Below are 16,834 nucleotides of genomic sequence, written 5' to 3'. Positions count from 1 at the left end.
ACAGTAGTTCCCACACCATGGTTCTCTGGCCTCCTGCTGCATTTATGTTAACTTTCTCTTTCAGCGATGTGTAGGACAAGGGATGTAACCTCCTGAGTCTGTACTGTATGTCTTACTATCCTCTTGCTTGGAGACAGTGAACTGGTTTTGGGTGTGCTTTCTATACCCTCTAGGAGTCAACTGTTACTGTGATCTTGGTTTGCCTCTCATGAGTTCGACACAACATTACTAAGTCTCATACTCTCCCTATGTTTTCCTTGTTTAGGTGTTTTCTGGCTCCAGTGTGCAGGTGTACAGACTTTAATGTTAAGTTAGTGTTCAGTGAATGAAGTATTAAATCTTTGCTGGAATGTCTTACCCAATCCAATAGATCAAAAGCCTGTAACAACTTATTCTGTGGTTTAGGCTTCATTTCTTTTCCTCTGTATGTATTTCCTAGAGGACGGCCTCTTAGAAGATGTAAGCAAAAACAAATATTGCCAAAAAAAATTGAGGTCTTTCCTATCAGAAATGAATTTAGATGTTTTGTGTAGATTAAGGCTATTGGAAAACTGAAGGAAATGTAGCCTTCCACTGTTTGGGTGTATTGTTCCTTTTTCTCCTAGAATAGAAACCCGTAACAGTTGAACTTACTGATCTTTATCCAGATGGCCCAAATTCCCCTCAAATATCTCTGTGAGGTGTCTCCACAGAGTGATTCAGGGACATTACATAAGACAGTGGCTGGAGGCATGCATAAAACTATCTGATAGAGAAGTCTAGGTGTAGGCGTTTTAGTCGCATGGTAGATTTGTTGAAGAGCTGTGCCCATTACTCCTACTCCTACGTTCAATGGGGGTGTCTCTCCATTCCCTTTCTACGCCCTGTCAATGAAAAATTGGCAGTTGCCTGTGTAGTAGTTGCTGATGATTTCTGAGGCTTGTGGTCAAGGTGAGAAAGTAGCAGGTGGAGGAGTGAAGCAGGCATGTGTTGAGGAATAATCTTCTCTTTGTCTTTCAGAGTCTTGTACCGATACTGATAGTCTCAAATGTTCTTCTTAAGACAAGCGCTTTCTGCTGAATATTGCTTTTTAAAGCAGCGTATTTTGTTGTATTAAAGTTATAAAAAACTGTAAGGTTGTGATCACAGTTGCAAAATTAGTTTTCTTAATTCAGCTAATAATGATTATGAACTAAGGTTGTACTCATTTCTTATGGTCTTGACAGTGACAAGAATTGGTTTTTAGTCTTGGCTAAGTTCTGTGTTTCATGTAGTTAAAGGTTCTCCTCTGTTTAGCAAGGATTTTACTACTAGTTGGCATCTTAGTCTTGTTTACATATCTCAATCATGTTTCTGGAACATATAAATGTCTTAAATTTCTTCAGCAGTTATCTAATTCAAAGACATGATTGTTTTATCCCCTGATTATTTTTCAGGAAATACCCTGTGTAACATTAGCAGTCTGAAATCTTTAGCTTGGATGCAAAAGCCGGTTTTCTCATCTAAGATTCCTGCATCACTGTAAGTATTACCTTAATACTGATGATGATATTTTTTACAAACTTCACATGTGACTTTGTTTTCTTGTTTTCTTTTGTTATTGGTGTCCTTTGAGAGCAGATAAAGTAAAACAGACAGTGAAGGAACGTAGAGCATCTTTGAATCTTCATAATAACATCTGGAAAATTTTAACTTTGTGGCTCTTATAGACTAGATCTGAGTGATGCTTCTAATTCCTAAGCTTGAAATCAGGAGAGTCTTAAAATCTAAAAGAGGCCATGAAAGAAAGTCGGGAGCCTTGGGTGATCCGGGAGAAATTACCTGAAACATTGTACAGGGTGTTAGACAATTTCTCAACAAAAGGAGAGGTGTTTGTTCTGTCCTAGGTGGGTTTGACCATATTGAGAGGAACTTACCAAGATGCAAACAGCATTCATGCTTGTAGGTTGTCATGGCTTTTTTGTGCTTTTCCATTTTTGAAGACTGAAATAGTGTTTGGCTTTGAAGATGATGTCTCTAACAACTTTCCAGAGATTATTCAGAAGTAACATGCTCACCCACTTAGGCTTGTTGGTAATCAATGTAAATTCTGGAATATAGCACATGAAGAGTTAGAGATTTGTGACTTTGTAACCTCCTGGAGGTGTACTTACTGCAATAGCAGAGGTGATGATGTCATCTCCGTGCTTCATGCTGAGTAAGTTAATGCTAGCAAACAGAATTAGGGGTGGTTTGCTTGTAGCAAAAGTTAGTAACCGCCCACAGTGTCAGCAAATAACATGTAAAATAAAAACAAGTGGGCCGCGTTATTATGAGAGCTTTACTGAACTCATATTAATTTTTTCCTTTCTTTTGTTGTATTTGAAGGTATAATTGAAGTCCAGACTTCTTGTATGAAAACTGACCTGTATTATATTCTGCAGGTGCTTCTTATGCTCAGCTCTTAAGCATTGCTTATTGTATCATGTTATACAAATGCATTGGGTTTTTTCCATTGTTTTTGGATGAGAATGTAAATATAGCAATCTATCATTAAATTAAAAAGTTGAATGACAATAGACTTAGCAGAATTTTGAGGGTTTTGTTATTCATTAAACAGTCAATAGAATTGTTAGTTGCTGCTCTGTCTTTTTGTAGCTTAACTGTGTTCTGGGAAGTAATTTATGCAACTTGACATGGACAACATCGATATCTACGGGATCTGCCAATGGAGTTGCTCTTCTACCTAGCCATTTGAGTTAAACTGTTCTGTTCATAATACATTCTAAATCACTTCTTGGTAAGTGAAATAGGTTGATCAAAAGACTAAGGTTTTATTTTATTTTTTTTTAGCATTTTGGTTATTGGCTGAAGAAAAAGAAATCAAGAAAAGATGGACTGGAATGTAAGACCACTCCAGAATGCTCATGCAGAGAATAACCTGCAAAATGAAGAAGCATGTTACACTCAATTGTTTTCTGATGCACATGCTTTTCCTCAGACAAATGCCTGTTCCAATAAAAATGTATGCACTTACGTTGGAAATAACCAAACGATCTATCTGCCAACTAGCAATGTTGCCTTCCCTCCTGTAAATGCTGAAGGATTCAAAACTTCAGATCAGACCTTACCCAGAGCATCTGTAGCTGGTAATGATTTTTTTGTCTCTAAATACTCAGCTGATCGACATCCACCGTCCTGCCTACCAATAGCTCCAAAACCTCCCAATCAGACATCACGTTTGCGGGCAGAGATGACTCAGACTTCTTGGCCAAACTCTAATGCCTATGCTTATTCCCTTAGAAAGTTACCTCCCCCCTCCTCTCAAATGAACGCTGGAAATAACGTGAGGAATGCACTTCAGGAACCTCAGTATGTCACCACAAACGGTTACACTGTGGGTTCACGAATACCGCAGCATAATTCGATGAGAACTACAATGTTATATCAAAGTAACATTCATTCTCAGAATAGTTCTGTGTCTCTTGGTACATCTGGGCTACATGTTCAAAACCAAATATATCATCCCAATGCTCAGTTTAAAGTTTTACACTCACGGAATCAAAATTCTGCAGCAAATGTACAGCTGCTACAATATCGATCGAGTCAGATGGGATCAGAAGCTCCTAATGGATGTTCTGCACCGTCTTTGTTGCCTGCCTACTGTGATTCAAGAGCTGCAGCACAATCTTCAATAGGCGTACCACAGGCACTTCAAAATGTGCCCAGTGGATACAGCCTTAGCCAACAGAGGCGCCCATCAGATCCAAAAAATGCTTCTGGTTTTAACAGTGTTCAGCAACACTGTCAGAAACAGCAATCTGGAGAAGGCAGTCAATCAGTTAGGAATGTCTGTAATTCAAGTGGAAATGTGACAGCTAATCAGCCTTCTAATGAAATGTCTGTGCCATCCCCTGGCATTTCCAAAGAACTGCATGATGTTGTGCAAGAAATGGAAACTCTTTCTTCTGTGGCTGCTTCAAAGCCGCTGAGTGATCCTGCTTCAGCTCAAGAAAGCCAGACTAGTAGTTTAATGAATGCGCCTGTTAATTCTCAAATTTCTTCAGCAGTAGCAGATGAAAGAACAATTACAAAGGACAGACTAGCTTGGGAAGCTCAAAGGCTGCTCACTATTAAAAAAAAGTGTGTCCTGCTTGAAAGGATGCATCTTTATAGAAGAAAACTCTTAGCAGCTTCAGAATGTGACAAAAGTACTCCCCCACTTCCTCCAAGTTATCAAGATACTCTTGCTAATTGTCTTCTGTGGGTGCCCAATCAAAATGTACCACCTCCCCCATCTGAAACAGTGCGAACAGAGTCTCCAATACTTAACTCTGCACCTGAAGAAAGAAAGGACAAGAATGTAGCCAGTGCTGATAACAGAGGATTAGAGGTGACTCAGAGTAACTCTCAGGTGGAGCAGGGAAGCCTTTCATCAAGCTCCACTCCTATTCCCTCTCAGAGCAAACTCCCAGCTCAATTAAATAATCCTGAGAGCACTCCCATCTCGGAACAAAGGGATGCATGTGTCTTGGCCTCTTCTCGAAAAACTGTGACATCCTTGAACAATGCTTCACGTTTTAGTCAAGTGGATAGCTCTACCAAAATTGCATCAAAGAATGTGCCAGTTAACCCCAAGAACTCATCATTTCTTCAGTTTGTATTGAGCAGCACAAATATATTGAAAGAAAAGACAGCTGGTGCTACTGCTGATAAAATACTGACTAGTCTCCTATGTGGTGAAAACCCACTGGTAGATACAGCTGTCTCGGGTGGAAGCTTACTAACGGACACTAGTGAGAAGAAAGTAGAAAGTTTGAAAGGTGAGCAGGCATTTATGGCTCACACAAACTCTCCTGTATCGGGAACAACCAAATCTGGTGAAGCTAAATTCCAGAGTGATGTAGCTCAGAAAAACCCGCCATCTACTGAAAATACATCTCTTAAACAGAGCAATTATAGTTACTCTGTGGAAGAGCTAACTGCATGTCTGGGCTTGTGGAGAAAGCATCCGTCGGAATCTGTAAGTGTGCAAAACAGCCCATCAAATGAAAGCCCCACAGCAAATCAAACTTCACCTTATAGCCAAAACACAAAAAGTAGAGAACAAAATAATGCTCTGGTTAGTACAGATGAAGCAATTTTGCCTGTAACAACTGCTTCTGTAGGACAAAAGCTTGATACATTGAGTTGCAATTTGATAAAAGGTTTTGAACTCCAAGTTGCAGTTGTCTCTCCTTTAGTACTTTCTGAACAGAGAACACAAAGTGAGGAGGCAGACAAATGTCCAACATCTGCAGGTAAAACCTATCCAGTGATTCATTCAGGAAGCACATGTAGCTTGCAAGAGGGGAAAGATGGTTTAAGTGTGGTAAGTACCGATAAAGGAACAATAGAAACTGTTCAGTCGCCACCCAGTGATTGTGTTCTGGTACAGAAAGTGGACTCACATTTGCAACAGACCAAATTAGCTGATGGAAACAAAATAGTGAAAAACAGTGTGAGTGCTAATGATTCATATGATGAAAACAAAAGGAAAGTTAGTCAATCTGCCCAAGATGCCGGAGAAATTCTGCAGCTTGGATTACAAAACAAGCCGCCTTCTCCTGAATTGCGCATAAATTTTTCTAGTCAAATCTTTCAAGAAGGTGTAAGAGACCATAAAGACAAGCAAGCTATGTTAGAGACAGGAGATACATCCACAGCTGTGTTGGAAGAGCAGATGTTTTGTATTTCTAGTGTATGTTCTCTTGTTGAAGGTGATACATTTTATAATCCACAAATAGCAAGTATCTTTAGGTCAGTTCCTGAGACACATGCATTAAATGGTACCTCATCAGAAGGAAATGCATCTGACCCAAGGCAAAAGGAGCAACGGCTGGACTTGTCTAAAAATGAGCTGAGCAATAACACTCCCCAAAGAGAGAGCTTGCTGCAAAAGATGTTGGAAGAATCATCAAGCTGCATGAGTAAAGCAGGTGAGATTTTGGATGGCATCACAACTAGTCATTTGGAGAAAGAAAGCAATGGCAATCCTCTTAAAACAATTTCTACCTCAGAACAAAAAATGTCATTTGATGCGTCTTTCAAGGATCCTGAAAATGACTTGAAAATTCTTGCTAGTATAAACCAGGAGTTAGCTCAAAATTCACTAGATTTCTCGATCAGTGTAACTGCTGAAACAAATGCGTTCACTGTTCCAAGAGACAACGGTAAACAAAATTACATGTCCAGTAAAAACAGCACAGAAAAAGAGATGAACCTTTTTGAAGCAGAACCTGTTAAATGTTTAAACAATCAGCTGTCCGAACTAGTGCAAGAGTTTCCATATGGCATTGAAGGTGCTGATATGCTAACAAAAGAACTGGTGCAAAATAATTCCGTGGCTGAGCGGATGGAGAATCAACCTCAAAAAGAGACTCAAATTTGTGACAAGAATTCTCATTTGAAGGACCCAGTAGATCAGATAAAAATTGCAGTGTTAAACTCTGATCAGATGCAAGACCTGTTTCCTGAACACAACCAGTGTTCCTCTAGTGACAGCGAGAGAGTAGCGAGGCAACAGTCAGAAACGGCTTCAGCTGAGAAGGACAACCTTGAAGGCAGTATTCAACCTAGTCAGAGTCCATGTGAGAAGCAAAAAAACCCACAAAAAACTTGCAACCCCAGGGAAAAAAAAGAAGATTGTTCTTTAATGGGTTGGCTATCTGTAGCATGTAAAGTGCCACAGTGCCCCCATAAATTTGCAATGTCTGGTTCAGAGGAAAATAATGTTCAACTTTCAAAAGCTGAAAATACTAGCTCTGCAGAAAGTCAAGAAAACAACGGTACATCTGATGCCCTAATGAAGAACTGTGCAGTGGGAAACCTGCCAATTTCTGAAAAAACACCAAACAGTGTTAGCAAAAAAAAAAAAGATATTTGCAAATACACCTCTGTAATGAACAAAAAAGCTAGGCTAACGGTGACTAATGAATACAAACCGCTTACAGCACAACAAGAAAAAATTGGACCACTTAATTCCTCTGAAAACCAGGATGTTAATAAATCCAAAAGGAGCAGCTGGAAGGAGGAGCTGCAAATCGACAGAGGAACCCCATTGTTAAGCAAGGAATTTCATTCTGACAAAAAAGAACATCAGAGAGTCTCGGAAGAGTTGTCAGAGAAAGCTGGTCATACAGATGCAGACAACATGACAAAGTCATCCAAAAAAAAAGAGAGAGTTTTCAAAATGGAGTCCCTTTCAAAACGTAAAACCAAAACTGGTTTGGCCAGGAAATACAAAACAGAAGTTCACAAATTTACAAAGTCAGAAACTGTTGAAATTAAGTGTGCTGAAGTCAGTCAAGGACAAAACATTAAAACCTGTGAAGAGAACTCATCTGAAGAACAGAACTGTAGGAAACAAAAGGAGATACTTGGGCAAGATGTAGGAATTAACATCAAAGAGAGAGCCAAATTATCAACTGAAAAAAACCATAAAAAGCTGAATAGTTATCGTGCTGATGCTATGAAGTTCCCAAATTTTGGCACTGGAGACTTAAAGTCAAGAAACCACAAATATTCTCAACATAAATCTGTGAAAGTTCATCCTTCACAGGAGCAGTTGTACAAACGGAAGAGGAAGGAAAATATGATTGGGAAAAGAGACCCTAAGAAAACAAAGGTGGAAGAGGAAAGACTGAAACAATCTGAAGCAAAGAATTCTAAGCAGCTTTCACATAATTGCATGATAAATACTGACAAAGCTAAAAAATTGAATGGAGAAAATGGCTGGAAACTGAAGAGCTCATTAGCAGATCGTTCTGTGCTTAAACTACAGAGAAAAAGGGCTCAATCTTCTACCATCTCTAAAAACTACTTTTCTAACAAAGAGAGACGTCTAGATGGTCAAAACAAAGACAAGTGCTCTGAGAAAATGTTTCCTGATAAAAACCTGCTATACTTTAATAGAAGAAATAACAGATTAAAACTGCATCTTCAGAAGGAACCAAAAAAACACTACCTGAACAGAGTTGCATTTAAACGTACAGCACAGGAACGCATATATCTGACAAAATTAGAGACGTCACCTGTCAGACCTATCTGGCATGTAAAGCCTAAAGTGTCACAAAGCAGCCCAGATGCGAAAAGAGATGCTTCTGTCTCAGAAGTTGAGAAATCATGCAAACTGGAAGTACTTGAATTTAAGCTGTGTCCAGAGATACTGTTCAGAAATCCAACCACTGATGAAGAAAGCTTAGCTGCAAAGAATTCCCTGGAAAGAGAGAAGGCCATTGTGGCAGGTATTATGCTATCTTGATTATTAATTTGTAAGTAAATTAATTTGCAAGTAAAAAATATATACTCCTTTTTAAATTCATGTTATAAAAAACTACAGATAGTGAAAACGTGGTACTCTAGAAGCTGAAGGTTGAAATAGCTTAGCTAGCTTTCTGACAGACTGTAGCTGTGTGTTAAGCTGAAAAAGAACATGAGACTTTCCGTTCAATTTAATGTTTTATTCTTTTTCCGTAAGTTTTAAAGAATAAAGTTGAAGTAGTTTAGAGCATGGCAGTTTCAAGTAACTTCACAAGAAGACTTTCTGACCTACTTGTAGAAGATAGCTTGGCTTGTTCGTAGAAGGCAGATTCCCTTAGCATAGTTATCAAAGGTGATCTGATTTGTATTCAGTGTTCACCTGGTTGTGTATAAATCTGGCTGGGTAGACAGCAGAGGGAGAGATCTTTTGCAGCATTGCGGAAGAGAGAGGGCTTGGGCCAGACATATCCTGCACGCAGTCTCCGTAAGCTTTGCCATCTTTGCTTTAAGCTACCTTTTTTTCCTCCTCTTCTTCCCTATCCCCAGTCTTTAGACATTTTACATGGTGCATTGTGAAGCATATTTGTGTCAAATGCTGTATTAGATTTTAAATAAACCTAAATCTTAAGTTGTACATACCAGCCCTTGCAGTCATTTTCACACCCAAAGGAAATTTTCCTTTTGCATGTGCTAGTATGTGTGTTAAAACTTGGTGCTGGAAAGAGACCAAAAATTGTGTTATAGGAACCTCAAAAACATTTTTAAAATTTTCTTTTTAGGTGTCAAGAGTAAAAAAGAAGATTGGTTAAAATGTGATCCAGTCAAGCAAAAAAAGCTGGAAGAGATCTCTTCAGGTGAAATGACTTCTGATTATCCATTTTGATATACAAGTTAAATACTCTCTGCTTGGTTTTAAGTGTTCCTTTACAGTAGCAAATCTTAAGAAAGTATTTTAATTTATTCTTTACTAGCTCTGCTGCTGAAATGGATACTGTAGAGTAGACATATAAGTCTCAAAGATTTGTGGAAATTTTTATTGCCATAAGAATATGTTGTTGGAGATTGTTGGAATTTTCCTGCATACGTGTGAGCAGTTGAATCAGAGGTAGCACTGGTGACAAGATTCAAGTGCAGTTTTAAACTGTACGTAAAGACCAAGCTAGCTCTTTCCCACTTTAAAATGTAGGAAGTGACGTAACAAAATGTAGTGTGAGACTATAAAAAAAGAAAGTTGTGTTTGTTTTTTTTTTTTTGCTTTCACACTAAATTGATGCTGTCTGCACATACACCTGTGCTCACAAGTACTGGGAACTGTGTGTCCCAGTAGTCTGGACAGGATTATTTGTATGACACAGAGGAAAAGTGGTGCCACTACTACATGTTCCTTGTTTCTCCTGATTGGCAAATTACTTTTTGGATGGTCTTTTTTGTACCCTTTAGGAGTCAACAGTTGGCACCTTTCATCTCAGGATCTTGGTTGTTCTGTCCTTTGTAAATCTTGGGTGATGTTGCTCTCTGCTGTTTTTGTTTCTTTGCTTTAGGTATCTTTACAGCTATATAGTCTTGTTTTCCTACTGGTCTAACAGGAAGCAAAATGGTGCATTCAGCATGCTGTAACCTTGTTGCCATCCTGTTCTTGTCAGCAGAGGACTTGCACTCTGGTATCTGTGTTGTGGTCTTGATGCCAGCAACACATTTTGCAATGTTTACATCTTTTGTTGCTGTTGAATGTGTCCTTGGCTATTGGTGTCTGCCATTCTTTTAGCCCTTCCTCTTGTTTCTTCTCTTACTTTCACAAATGCACATTTTCATTCACACCTTTCTTAATATTTAGAAATCTTTCTTAAGAAGACACCCAAATCACCATTTGGTCCTTCAAGATGCATTGGAGATTGATTTAAATCTGAGGTGCCTGGTGCTTTAGGAAGTTTGTGGCATCCTTTTTGACCGTGGGTGGCCTTAAGTACCACATGCATAAGGAGTAGAGTCATTTGAGACTCTTAGACTTTTGCTTTAACCTGTTTCTCTGTCTGTCTTTCAGCTGAGGACAGTATTCCACTTGATACAGCTATACAGATCCTGGATGGAGGTGGCGAGGCTCTTCACATTCCAATGAAAGACTCAAAAGTGATGTTTCAGACCTACAGGAAAATGTATCTGGAAAAAAAGATGCAAAAGCCTTAATAGCACTCCTGTATTATAGGTCTTATTCAGTATATCTGGGAAAAAAATGCCAACACTAAAATGTTTTTTCCTGTTTACTTCGTATCTATTTTTTTTATAGTTATTCAGAAATATTTTTTGGGGTGTTGGCAATTAAAGATACGGGAGTTAGTTGACTCTTGACCAAAAAAAAAAAAAATTCAAAGTAATTTAAATTGTCATAGTCTCTTTTCTTTTTTGATTCTGGAAAACTTCTACTTGCAGTGCTTTCCATTGCTGGCAGTGGAAAAATATTCCTACTGGAAAGGGATTGCAGTGGATTCCCAAGCATTACACCCTTACTTTCTACTTATGCTAGTCTGATTGTTGTGCTTCTAACAAGGCTTTCTATTTTTGTAGAAACTTTTTTTTTTTTAAACTGGGAATAGAAATATAAAACCCTCAAATCAAACATACAGATCAGGGGATACCATGAAGTATTTATGCTGCTACCCAGTTTTCTTACATTTATTTTTGTGGAACTTGTACAAATTGAGCTCCAAGTTCTTAGTCTGAACACAATACTGTAAACTGATAATTGGCTGAAAACTTCTCTTGGTTTTCTCTCTCTCTCTGCTTTCTTTACACTTGAAAGAAAAGTGTGATTGTTGAAGTGCAGGGAAGTTTGAATTCACCCTTGTTCAGACTATGTTGCTGACTTTAACCAGACTGTAATTAATTTCTTTGTTTATAAAGTGCTAGATAATGTTTGACTACACATTCACTGTGACATAAGAGTTATATTTGTTGCTGGATATCTTTTAAGTGCCTTTTCATTATTGTTCAGAATTTTGAATTGAATCATATTTTTTCAGAACTTTGGTACTTGATTCTTTTCTATCCGTTTAAGCCTTTATACTGAAAGTAAAAACTCTGTAGATATTACATTGAACAATTTTTATACTTGAAATAAACTTTTGAAGGCTATGCCTTGTCTTTTTTTAAGTTTAAAAGTATAAAGTTGTGTTTATTGCAGTTAGTTAAAAAGGCATTGAAGATATTCCTGTAGATGAAAAGCAGCTTTAAAATAAGTGCCAGATCTTCCTTCTTAAAAGGTTTCATAGTTGCAAGTGAGAACTGAACTTGAGTCCAAGCTTTTTCTAATGGACTCCTAACAGCATGTACTTTTACTTCAGAAAACACATCAGGAATGTTTCTCTTGAGCAATTTTTTTTTTCCTGCTCTGACTTGGAGTTGGGAATTGGTTGGCATGAGTACTTAAAAAGCCTTCAGTTCTACTCCATTCCTGAAGATGTATGCTTGTAGGCATCTTGGATATAATAACTCAGTGGAGCATAACATTATAATTTCCTAGCTCTAATGTATGTTGAATTAAAAATTAGCTTTTTTGAGAGAAAGAAGTCCTCCCCTTCCATCATGTGTACATTTCTTCTCTCAAACTACGGAGCTATTCGGGAGGTTTTTAACTCTGTCTGGCACAGCTGTCCTAATAGCTTAGAAATTTTTCTGGCTGGATGCCCAACTGTTAGTCTGTGGGGAATGTTGCCCCTGGAGAATTTTTTGATAATGTTGGCAACTCTGAGAAGGTTTTATTTTGCATTTTCTTGGGAGTTTAGCACCTGTATTATACTGCCTGCATTAAGGAAGATTCATTGTAGCCTAAAGTGTACCCAGTACAAACAACACATAGTTCCTGTCAAGAATTTATTTTGGGTTTTGTTCTGCATAATGATACATGAAGCTGACTTAAATGCTTGAGTGAATTCTTTTCAATAGGAAATTATTCAACCCATTGACCCATGACAATTATATTCTAAATATTTGGAGAAGTTTGCTCACTGACCCTGTGCACCCAGTAAGTGAGAATGCCAGTTTTGAGTCCCAGTGGATGCAGCAATATCTTCTTCCTCTCTTATACCAAGGAGTGAATCTTGGCTCTGTGACCATGTTTACATGGTGACTTGTGCCTAGGCTGCTTTGGTGTGGCTAGGATCTTTGGGATAGGCTGGCCACATCCTTTCTTCTTGGTTCACGTATTGGCTCAGTAGCTATCCTGTAAGCCTTTGCACTTACGACTGGCCTCTAGCCAGTGCTGTGCTTACTGTGTAATTGCCGCATGCACCTGCATGTTAAGAGGACTGTGCCAGATCTTTTATTCAGTTGCCGTTTCTCCTGCTCCTTATGATGCTGATCAAAGCCACAATACTACAGCAAACCCTTGGCCTTGGACAGGCAAGATGCTGACATCCACCTAGATGTGGCTACTGTGAAAAAACTAGTGCTATGTTGCTTGAAGCAAACTCACAAATGTGAGCATGAGGGCATTCACTAGCACTGAAGGTACCCATCATGGATGTGATGTGTGCCCATTGTCTTGTGTATTGCTTGTACTTAAAGGACTTGTAATATCAGTGTCAGCAGTAGGGTTACTTTGTACAAACCATGGATCCTGTCATGGCTTTGGGAGCCCTAATAGGTCTTAATGGTTCTGATCATCCATATGTGGGACCTCCACCCACACCCCCTGCTCATGGGCCCAGGAACTCCACTGAATATCAAGCCAGGGCTTCAGTCCCTGCCTGAGTGATGTTCAAGGTCTACCTGTTTCTAGCTCTTACAGTCATGCCTGTGTGTGGGCATGGAAATTGCCCATTGATTCTGACCCATAGACAGTCTTCCTGCCTGGACTCAGATGTATGTTATTACTATGAAGCTGTTTGTCAATCATGACTATGTCTGACCCTGGTTACCATCACTGGATCTGATCCTGGCCTGTGGATTGACTTCCCAGCTTCACGTTGGCCCCCCATCTGGACTCTGGCTTGACGCTGGTTACCATCCCTGTCCTGCTTGCCTTGCTTGGGTGCTGTGGGGATGGGGCCTTGGCTGGTGAAGCCCCTGCCTTGCCAGTCATGTTATCTGCCTTGGTTTCTGGCCCCTGGCCCTTAGGGAGCCACTGGTCCTTGCTGAGCTCTGACAGGTACAGGACTGTAGGATGCGGGTGTGCAACATCCTCTCCTGTTGGTGTCTCTTCTCTCTTCTTCCCATTTCCTTCTAGGAAACTTTCTGTGTCAGTAGGAGGAGCTAGCACTTCTATCATTCTTGCCTTTGTGCCCCAAGAGAGTCATGGATGAGGTTCCTGATAAGTGTAAAAAGGTAAATGTCATCTCCCACCTATTTTCAAAGACAAGAAGGTGACCTGTGGAACTACAGGAGACTAGTCAGCCAGTCTGACCCCTTTCTTTGGGAAGATTATAGAACAGTCCTCCTTCAAGCCATGACTACCCAAGTACAGTAAGGAAAAGGTGATTTGTAACAGGCAGCATGGATTTACAATGGGTAAATCACACCTGACCAACCTGACAGCCTTTTATGATGAGATGACAGATTCTGTGGACAAGGGGACTGTAGAAAATGTTTACCTTTAACAAGCTTTTGATGTTGTTTCTCATAGTATTCTTGTAGCCAAATTGGAGAGAAATGGTTTGGATAAGCAACCTACACAGTGAGTGGAAAATTAGCTGACCAGCTGGGCTTGGAGGGATACTGTCTGTGATCAGTGGTACAAAGTCCAGCTGGCATCAGATTACTACTGCATTCTTTAGCAGCTGATACTGGGGCTGTCATTGTTCACAGTCTTCATTAATGAACTGCAGAATGGGATGTAATGAACCTTTGCAGGTTTGCATGGGGAAATGGGGTCCTGAAGATTAACTTTGTGTGGAAGTTCAGGAAAGGCACACAGGTAGTCTCCCAAAACCACTTGCTTTCTCTCGCTCACTTCCAACAGGTGAAACTAGAGATACTCACAAGAGCTGATTTCTAATGGTGTGATGAGGCCATGGCCCCAAAGGATGGCCTGTCCAGCAGATGCCTATCTTTGGCTTCAGGCAGCAATGCCCATGTAGAAACTGGGCTCACATCTGCTCCAGGACCTGAAAAGGAGCCCCTGCCCTAACCATCTAGTGAAGTGATGTTCAAGAAGGTCAACAGGGTGGAAGTCTGTGTAACAGCAAGATAACAAATTGACATGGTTAACCGCAACACTGTTATTTCCTTTGACCAGATATGAATGCAGATGCTATAAATTATGGGGCCGTTTACTTTACATAATTGTCATGACATGGTGAATGACACCCACTGTCTTGCCATGTGTCCAGTCATAGAGTGACCTGGTCCTTGTAATTCAAGAATAGAGCCAGTCATCAAGAAAAAAAACACATGCAGGAAAACACGCATTACGAAGTGCTGGGCTTGGGAACTTGGAAAAATGTTACTACCACATTCTGTGTTGACAGGACTTTCCTTCCCAGGTGTTGTAAGTAATCTTTTTTCCTACTCATTAGCTGAGTGCTAGACAGGTGTGTGCTCTGCTTTCCAATCAAGAGTGATTTTCTTGGTGGCAGACGGGTTATAATCTAGAATACAGCCTTTATTCTAGAAACTTGGTCCTTCGAACTAAGTCTTCCTTTAAACTTGGCTGTAGTGGCTACACTAACTACCTCTCTTCTCAGTCCTTGTCTCTCTGCCTTCCTAGACTTAAGTATCTTGCCCCTCTTTTTGGAAACCTTGCCTTCATCCTCACTTTCTTTCCCTCCTGGGACTTTTTGTTGAATTTGCAAGGTTGCCACTGCAACCTTGTTTTATAAAATCTTTTTCTCTTCTCATCTTCCTGGGCTCCAACTTGTCTTCCTCTGCCTGCAGGCCCCCAGATGGTTTTCATCCCAGCAAAGCTCACAGTCTTGAAACTTTTCCTGGACTCTAGCTCCAGTGCTACCAGCTCAACCATGCAATGCCTACCTCATATTTAGACTTCTGCATTTAATCCAGGGAGCTTTTTATTTTTAGTTTTGTTTGCTGTCTGTTCATCAGTATTAAGACTATGAGGGGAAAATGCTTCCCTGCTTCCAGCTCTTGTGCTCCTTACTAGAACAACTTCCAGCTGACAAGAAAAGCAACTGAAAATGTTTGCTTCCTCCCTGCAGGCCTGGGCTGGAGGATGCCCATGGCAGTGGGAGCTTTGGAGTACTTAGCTCTGAGACTCAGCAAGTCCCCTTGGGCACATGCAGATTATCCAGGCTAGGGTGCTCTGATTTTGCTTGCCCTTTGTTTTTTGGCAGGGGCGTGGTTCTGGGGGAGATCAAAAGGCACACAGCCACGCCAGGAACCCATGGTCCGGGATTCCAGCACTTCATTGTCAATAGAAAGATGCTGAAATTTCCCAGTGAATGCAGCACAATTTTTCTGGCATTTTCTTTGAAATGACCGAGCTATTTCTGAAGAAACTTTAAAAATAACCTGGAGTTAAGTTCCATTTATATGGCATTTCAGACAAGGCAGTTAAAGTTCAGTAGTCAGTGGTGGGTTGACCCCAGCCAGCCACTAAGTACCCCCCAGCCACTTGTTGACTCCCTGTCTCACCCCCAGCAGAATAAGGGGGAGAATAGGAGGAACAAAAGCAAGAAAACTCATGGGTTGAGATAAAGACAGTTTATAAGTGAACAAAAGGGAAAAGAGAAAATAAAAAAAGAACAAGTGATGCAAAGGCAATCACTCACCATCTCCTACCAGCAGGCTGATGACCAGGCACTCTCCAAGCAACAGCCACAGAAAGACTATCTTCCAGTTTTGTTGCTGAGCATGGCATCGTATGGTATGGAATATCCCTTTCGCCAACCTGGGTCACCTGTCCTGGCTGTGTCCCCTCCCAGCCTCTTGCCCACCCCCACCCACTCACTGCAGGGGCCGAGTGGGAAACAGAGGAGACCTTGAGGCTGTGCGAGCACTGCTCAGCAATCGCCAAAACACTGGTGTGTTAGCAATGCTATTTTAGTCACAGATCTAAAACCCAGCACCATATGAAGAAAATTAGCTCCATCCCAACCAGGCACAGTACGTAGCCAAAGGCGGATTGAAGTTTTCAGTCCAAAGCTATGACACTTGTCGTGGGAAAACGAAGATCTGTGTGGCTCTCTGCAAACACCTCAGTCCCAATGCTGAGACTTTGTGAGGAGGACACCTTCTTATCATTAAGGCTGTGATGATGGAAACTGGTGTCTGTTGAAGTGCAAATGAATGCGGGCCTTGCAGTCTTCAATGTTGAAGGTAAAATTCACCTCAGTGTTTTCATGTAATGAAAGTAGGAAGGGGAAGATCCCTACCTTTATGGTTATATCATGGCATAAAGTGAAAGACACTCACACAGCGTAATGGTGGACTTTGCCAAGGTATCTGGTTTCTGTAATGTTGCTTTCTATGGCTGCATGCATAAGCGTTTTGCAGTACTGATTAGTTTGTATCACTCCTTGTGTTTCTCCATGCAGTGCTAACTGATCAGTATCACTGGTTTGATCCTATAAAGCTGGCTTAGCTTATTCGTAAAATTATTTCAGTTTTAAAATGACTGAGGTGC

The 16,834-nt window shown here is 40.3% G+C and overlaps 1 protein-coding gene across 1 annotated transcript; it reads left to right on the top strand.

Moving 5' to 3' along the window:
• The first annotated feature begins 2,851 nt into the window (after nt 1-2,851).
• RESF1 (retroelement silencing factor 1) lies at nt 2,852-10,467 on the top strand. Its single transcript, XM_009820577.2, has 3 exons — nt 2,852-8,243; nt 9,039-9,113; nt 10,301-10,467. Exons 1-3 carry the CDS (start codon nt 2,852-2,854, stop codon nt 10,441-10,443), a joined length of 5,610 nt encoding a protein of 1,869 aa, XP_009818879.2. The 3' UTR covers nt 10,444-10,467.
• Nucleotides 10,468-16,834: the final 6,367 nt, after the last annotated feature.

The sequence above is a fragment of the Gavia stellata genome, chromosome 4 (genome assembly GCF_030936135.1).
Source record: "Gavia stellata isolate bGavSte3 chromosome 4, bGavSte3.hap2, whole genome shotgun sequence".
NCBI lineage: Eukaryota > Metazoa > Chordata > Aves > Gaviiformes > Gaviidae > Gavia > Gavia stellata.
Note: the sequence above shows the minus strand (reverse complement) of the source record. Positions and strands in the feature narration are given on the sequence as shown.